The 7,181-nt window shown below is 48.9% G+C and overlaps 1 protein-coding gene across 3 annotated transcripts; it reads left to right on the top strand.

Moving 5' to 3' along the window:
- The first annotated feature begins 3,313 nt into the window (after nucleotides 1–3,313).
- LOC119325347 (putative disease resistance protein RGA3) lies at nucleotides 3,314–6,994 on the top strand. Of its 3 annotated transcripts, XM_037599098.1 has the most exons (5): nucleotides 3,314–3,758; nucleotides 3,890–3,935; nucleotides 4,136–5,778; nucleotides 5,862–5,957; nucleotides 6,298–6,913. In XM_037599098.1, exons 1-5 carry the CDS (start codon nucleotides 3,455–3,457, stop codon nucleotides 6,747–6,749), a joined length of 2,541 nt encoding a protein of 846 aa, XP_037454995.1. In that variant the 5' UTR covers nucleotides 3,314–3,454; the 3' UTR covers nucleotides 6,750–6,913. The 3 variants fall into 3 exon arrangements, with proteins under 3 accessions (XP_037454995.1, XP_037454993.1, XP_037454994.1); XM_037599096.1 differs by having other exon boundaries at nucleotides 4,136–6,994; XM_037599097.1 differs by having other exon boundaries at nucleotides 4,154–6,913.
- The last annotated feature ends 187 nt before the right edge of the window (nucleotides 6,995–7,181 follow it).

Below are 7,181 nucleotides of genomic sequence, written 5' to 3'. Positions count from 1 at the left end.
CCCAGCGAGGACGGCAAAAGTTTTGTTTAGGAAATTTGGGTGGGCGAACGCATCGTGGTTTGTTTCTCTTGTTCTGCTTTGTGTGATTTACATTCGTTGGTAGCACTTCCTGCTATTACGGATTGTGCTCGTACTGAGTACTGCTAGGTTTTAGAGGGGGTTTGCGATGTGGCCAAATATTGCGTCATGTGTTTAAAAGTTGTCAAATCTGGTCATGCATCGGGTGTTTGATTGTGCCCTGTTGTTCATATGTAGTGGTGAACTCAATTGGTCCTGTAAATTCGATGAGCTAGGTCTCTAAATTCCATGAACTTGTTAACTGAAATTGCTGAAGTTTTTACATTGTTTTAGAACTAAATGATCAAGTGAATGTACTGCATTTTAAACTGAACGTACTGATTGTGAACTGAGTTTTGCAAAATGAATTCTCTGAATTTTATGCACACTGAATCTTCTGAACTTTTCTCAGTGTCATATACCTGAATCTTCTAAACTTTTGACACTGTCATAATTTAATATTCTGAATTATGTTGCCGGATGGACGAACGGTGAACTGTACACACAAGTTTTTGGACCAACTACCTGTATTTGCAAAAAAAATTGTGACTAATTTGAACAAGCCGAGCATGTTTACCTACCTGTGTCGTATTTACCGCAAAAGGAAATCGTAAAGAAAATCAAAATCAGCACCTGTGCTTGTTACCTCGTCCACCGGCACCACCATGATCCGCAGACGACTCAGAGTCTCCAGCCGTTGAGACCCCCAGGAGGCATTTTTTTCGCCTCCTGCGGGGCTGCCGGCGAGAACTTTGGCCTAGGGGCGGGAATTTTTCCACTCGTCGCGCCCTCAGGAGGCGAGAAGCGGGGCCGACGAGGACGAGCGGGGTGTTGGTGATCATCAGCGGACAGGGGAGGAGAAGGACCGGGCTCCTCGCCGATGTGCACCTCCCCTGCCTGGCCGTCGCGCGCGCCACGCCCTGGCCGCCGCGCCCCCTGGCTTCCCGCGTCCGCGCCTAGGCCTCGCCATCCGCGCGTCAGCGCCCAGGCCGCGCCCGTCGACGACGAGGCGGGCGCGGATGTCCTGCTCGGTCGGGGTGAGGGGGCGGCTCAGCGGGCACCGGAGGGGGCCAGGCTGGCGAGGAGCAGAGCGTGCTCGAGGGAGAAGGTGGCGGGGCCGGCGGGGAGGCGGAAGGTGTGGGAGTGGCGAACAGGGCGTGGTGCCCGTGGCCGTGGAGGCCGCGACGGCGACGCCCGCGGCGCGGAGGACGGGCACGGAAGGTGGTGGCCTCCTCGGCCGCCTCCTCGGCCGCCGCCTCGGCGTCGGGCACGAGCAGGTCTCCGGCGCCGACGAGGACCAGCGACGAGGCATGCCAGGCGGCGGGGACGGGAGTGGGGTTCGGTGCCCGCGTGTGTGGAGGGAAAGAGAGAGAGAGGAGGGATCACGTGGGTGGGCCAGCGCTCTAGGGAGCACGTGGAGACGGGAGAGAGGGGAGAGCCGCTGGCAGGTGGGCCAGCGCCCAAAAAAGGCGAAATTAAGCCCCCCAGGAGCCCCCGGTGCGCTGGGTGTCGTATGGGGTTGCCGACGGGAATTTTTGCTTCTATCGGCGAAAAACGACGAGTTGGGGGCCCGAGTGAGGCGATTTTTGCCCGCCGGCGCCCAAAAAGTGGCTTGGGGAGGCTTCTTGGGGGCACTAGTGGAGATGCTCTCAACCCCATCCCCGTTGGGAGCTCGCTAGCGCCATCCGTACCGGATCCGCGCCTCGCCCTCATCGGCCCTGAGCACCGCCACCCGAGCTCCACCATTTGCCACACCCGGCCTGCGCTTCGCCACGTCCATCCTACCTCGAGCTCCTCGCGAGCTGTCCGCCGCGCCGCCGGTCGAGCGGGTCATGTGGTTTGAGTAGCCTAACTACACATTAGTTTTTGGTTAGATGGGCCATAGTCCACCACGGGCCCAATTGGCCTAACTACTATTCCTTCCGTCCCATAATATAAAAGCATTTTATTGACACTGACATGTGGGCCTCACATGTCATACCTGTCAATTTAAAAGAGTTTGACTATTATGCCACATCAATGCTTACATGTGGGCCATCCCTGCCATAAACCTGCTTATACGAGCCAAATCAGACACTTGTAGTTTTTTTAAAAAAAAATATAGTTGTAGAGTGGTATTTTTGAAAAAAAAGAAGAAAAATGATAGTTTTTCGTTCGAGTCGGTCTAAATGTGGTAGCTTTTTGTGAAATACTCTATCCATCCACACTCAAACGATTCTTTCCCGAAAATAAACCGCATCGCGCTCCTGTAGTGACACATGGGGCAATACCCTAGGAACCGCTGCAACCTTCCTCCATCCTCGTCTTGCCGCCGACCGCGGTGTCGCCGGCGAAGCTCATGCGGTTCCATCGGCTGGATCTGGAGCCACGAGATCTGGCCCTATGGAGGCACGCTGCCCGCTGCGTTGCATGGTGTGGCCTTGGCGCCCTCGTATCACTGACAAGGGCAGCAGGGGAGCTGTGAGATGTCCAGCGCAAAGGAGAAAGAACAGGGGAGAGAGCAAATGGATCCAGCAGGTCGAGGGTGGATTTGGTGTAATTTATGATGGGGTAGGCATGTCGGGTCCGACGTGACAGACGCGCCCGGGCATATCATATCCGCTTTATATTTGAGCTGGATATGAGGGGTGTTATTCAATCTAGTCGTTTGACAATCGTTTGAGGCGCTCATTTAGCACTTTTTTTTTACCGGTCATCCGTCTAGACTCGTTTGAAGGTGGTTTGGGGTGCTCGGCTCGATGCTCTTAAATCCCTATCTATCTATGAGGTGTTTGGGTTTTACAAAACTTCATAGACATGTAGAAGAGAAAAAGGCAGAGTCCCCTTTAGTCCTTTTTTTTAACGCAGTACAGACATAAGCGCTCATACATATATGCATACACTGATCACTATGAAAAAAAAAACACACACCTACCCCTATAAGCACTTCCGAGATATTGAGCCGACATATCATCTTGAGATTTACGAAGTCATCGCAGCCGCCTTGTCATCGATGGGAATGTATCCTTCCACTAAAAGCGTATCGCCCGAGATTCTGAAATAAATCCATAAATAATACGAGCACCAGGACTTATAGGCTGATGAACTGAGGATATCAGTGTGCCCCTAACCATCAAACCACATGTTGGTTCCCTCCAGTCACCTTAAGAAGAGGATTAACCCAACAAGGCATTAGTGAAGGTGACCTTAGAAAAAGACCCAAAAAAGAACAAAAAATTGGGTATGAAACCTCGTTCTTCCTCCTCTGAACCCCTCAGCTAGCTCGCTCACCGGTCTGGTCTGATGTAATCTGAAGGTCTGAACCCATCGGCACTACTAGTAGCTGCCAAATTAAACTCGGTCCGTGCTTCCCCCCTTCCGCCCCTCATCGTCCGCCGTTGTGAGATCTGCCGACGGAATGGAGGCGGCAGACGACACCAGTTCCCTGCAGGCCGCGATTCGATGGCTGCTGCACACCATCCTTCCCAGCCTCAGCAAGCTGGACGGGTGGATTCGCCAAGCAGGGCTCGCCGGCGAGGTGGAGGGGCTCAGGGACGAGATCGACCAAGTCGACGGGGTCGTCTCCGCCGTGAACGCCAGGTCTGAGATCCGAAACAGATCGCTGGCCAGATCCCTCGCAGCCCTCAAGGAGCTGCTCTACGCCGCCGACGAAGTGGTCGACGAGCTCGACTGCTACAGGCTCCAGAAGGAGCTCCAAGGAGGTAAATGCCTGCCTCAACATCAGAACGAGCACGCCACCTGTTTGTGTTAATTACTACTCCACTTCCAACATTTTTTCTATTTATCGTGCACCACCATACTAATTTCGAGTCCATGGTTTCTTCTGGTGCAGATCGATGGCGCCATCCCAAAGGAATTGATGGACAAAGTTCTTCAAGGTGACTAAAAATGCTTCATACCTTGCACATTTACAAGACTCTGTTTTAAAGAGTAATGCTAGACCTACGGGTTTTTTTTTCTACGTTTTGCAAATGGTATGTAATCTGCTCGTAGGTGTAGGATTATTGGTTTTTATACATCTGAGTAAACAGTCCAATGTGATTCGAATAGCCAATTCACTCCATATATTTTAACGCAGCACCTGTGGCACTACCAGAAATGCAACTGCTGATAGTTCATCCAGAAGAAAAAGGAGAAGGGGCAAGGATTCAGCAGATGTCACAGCAACCAACACAGGCCCTTGGAGCAAGGACCGAATTTCAGAAAGGATACAAGACATAACTGGTCAGTTGCGAGATACCCGAGGGAATGTGCGACGTGTTCTCAAGATGCTTGGGCCAACGACTCGTGCAGGTCCAAATCGTTGCCAGAGTACAACCATGTCAAACCCGCGCCGGGGCACATCAAGTCTTGTTCAAGGGAAAGTGTATGGGAGAGCTCAAGAGAAGAGTTACATCATAGAGTTGATAAAAGAACGCAAATCAGATGTTGGGGTAACTGTTCTCCCAATCGTAGGCATTGCAGGGGTTGGGAAGACGACTCTGGCTCAACTAGTATACAATGATCCAGATTTGAAAAGTCAATTTGACCTCTGGATATGGATCTGGGTCTCTAGCAGCTTCGATGAAACCAGAGTCACAAGAGAGATGTTAGATTTTGTCTCCCAGGGAGCACATAAAGGGCGATGCAGGTTTCCCAAGCTTCCGGAAGTCTTGAAGGATCGTGTTAAATCAAAGAGGGTTCTCCTTATTTTGGATGATATTTGGGATGACATAACTGATTGCCAATGGAACCAACTACTGGCTCCTTTTATGCCGGACAATGCAAAGGGCAGCATGATACTTGTGACAACTAGAATACCATCTGTTGCCAAAAAGAGAGGTACAACTGGACCGATTAACTTAGATGGTTTGGAAAATGATGATTTCTGGCTAATGGTCAAAGCGTGTGCATTTGGCGACGAGAACTATGAAGAGCAAGCTAGTCTGGGTGAGCTTGGACGGCAGATAGCAAAAAGATTACAGGGAAACCCATTAGCTGCAGAAACTGCAGGGACACTGTTAAGAGAGCATCTTACCGTTGATCATTGGAATAATATTCTGAAGAACGAAGATTGGAAATCTCTACAACTCAGTAGTGGCATCATGTCTGCTTTGAAGCTTTGCTATGATCAGCTGCCCTACAATTTACAGCAATGCTTCTCTTATTGCTCCATATTCCCCTACAGTTATCATTTTCTTGCTGAGGAGCTGCTACGTATGTGGATTTCACAGGGATTTGTGAAGGGTAGCCATTCAAGTATGATACGGGAAGAAGGGCGGCGCTATCTGTGTGACTTGGTAAACCTTGGTTTCTTCGAGCAAGTTGAAAGAAAAGAACTCCCTTCTGGCCATACTCAAACTTACTTTGCTATGTCTGTTCTTATGCATGATTTGGCTAGGGTAGTTTCAAAAACAGAGTGTGCTGCTATGGATGGTCTGCAGTACAATGAAATATTGCCAACCATACATCATTTGTCTATAGTAACGGATGGTCAGACTGGGAACATACCTGGTAGTGAAAAGTTTGAAGAAAAAATACAGAGCATATTTACAACAGTGGAAAAACTAAGGACATTTGTGTTGATTGGGCAGTATGAACCTTCCTTCTTCGAAGAAGTTTTCCGAAAGGCATATAATTTGCGTGCATTGCAAATTTCTGCAACATCTGCTGATTTCCATTCATTCCGGTATAGTTTGGTGAATCTTATACATCTTAGATATCTAAAACTCGATGGTCATGGTGAGCAGGGGAGCTGCTCGCCTCAAGTTCACTTGTATGATAATTCTGCTGTTCGGGATAATGCTACTTTCATTGCCTTGCAGAATGTGTGTCTAGAGAATTGCAGAGAAAAGCAAGCAGTTCTATCTCTGGAAAACCTTCCATTCCTCACAACATTGAAGTTAACCAACATGTGGGGAGTAAGAGAAGTACTGATTCCGTCAGTGGAGGAGCTAGTTTTAGTTAACATGTCCGGGTTGGAGAGATGTTCCTGCACTTCCTTGGCGGGTCTGGTGTCTAGTTTAAGGGTACTGGAGATCCGGAAGTGCAGCGCACTCAGGGTGTTTGATCTGTTCGAGAAAGCTCACAACTTGGAAACTCAGCTTAAGCCATTGGATTCTCTACAGCTGCATTCCTGCACGTCTCTGGAAGATTTGAGAATTGAAGACTGTGGAGGGATCATCGCAATAGAGGGCCTTCACCTCGTGAAACTCAGGCATTTGAATGTATGCAAAAAATCAGTTTTTCGTGGTATATCAGGGAATGGCTATCACCTAGGATCTCAACTGGATCTATTTATAACTAGTGACTTGTCCCTCCTTACCACATCAATCTGCAAGGGGCTCACCTGTCTCCAGAGCCTAATAATTCAAAATTTGAAGTGCGAGACCAGGAGACTAACAGATGATCAGGAGAGCGCGCTTCTGCTCCACAAGTCCCTTCAAGAGCTAGTGTTTGATGATTGTGGGTACCTCGTGCATCTTCCTGCAGGACTGCGTTGTCTTCCTGCCCTCAAGAAATTGAAGATCATAAGATGTAGCAGCATATTAAGGCTTCTGCAGGAGGAACTCCCACCTTCGCTGGTGGAACTGGAAATCGACAATTGCAGCGTTGAGTTGGCAAAACAATGCAGATTGCTATCAACAAGCAAGCTAGAGGTCATAATTTATGATGACTATGACCAAGAAGAAACCGATACTTCCAGCAACTAGCGTATACGTCCCCAATACCTCTCAGGCTTTAGTAGTGCCGGTGGTGGGCTCCTTTCTCCGGTGCTCCCGCTCCTCTCCCCCACACTATCCTGTAGAATTCTATCTAATGGAAGGCTGCTGGTTTCCTTCTCCTCCCTTTCTCTCTAACTTAACTTTTATGTTTGGTAAGTTGCTGCTACCCTTTGGCTGTTGGTTCTTCCTTTTGTTGGAATCATGGATTAGAAGATACTCCCTCTGTACCATAATATTCGTTGTTTTAGCAGCTCAATTCTTTGGTAGTTGAAGATAATGGACTGCAATGACTAAATGTATGCTAAATGGCTTGATGCTTAATTGATAACATATTTTTTATTTAAAAGAATAGAAGAATAGTCAAACGTATCCCCGTATTGGCGCTTTTCAGAAATGACGTATTTACATATCAGTATTGCC

The sequence above is a fragment of the Triticum dicoccoides genome, chromosome 6B (genome assembly GCF_002162155.2).
Source record: "Triticum dicoccoides isolate Atlit2015 ecotype Zavitan chromosome 6B, WEW_v2.0, whole genome shotgun sequence".
Taxonomy (NCBI): Eukaryota; Viridiplantae; Streptophyta; class Magnoliopsida; order Poales; family Poaceae; genus Triticum; species Triticum dicoccoides.
Note: the sequence above shows the minus strand (reverse complement) of the source record. Positions and strands in the feature narration are given on the sequence as shown.

What these genes read in the sequence shown, in the direction of transcription:
- LOC119325347 (XM_037599096.1), top strand. Translation starts at nt 3,455, where the DNA reads ATGGAGGCGGCAGACGACACCAGTTCCCTGCAGGCCGCGATTCGATGG. An exon ending in CCAGAAGGAGCTCCAAGGAG is followed by an intron (nt 3,759 to 3,889) that starts GTAAATGCCTGC and finishes CTTCTGGTGCAG; the next exon opens with ATCGATGGCGCCATCCCAAA. An exon ending in GATGGACAAAGTTCTTCAAG is followed by an intron (nt 3,936 to 4,135) that starts GTGACTAAAAAT and finishes ATTTTAACGCAG; the next exon opens with CACCTGTGGCACTACCAGAA.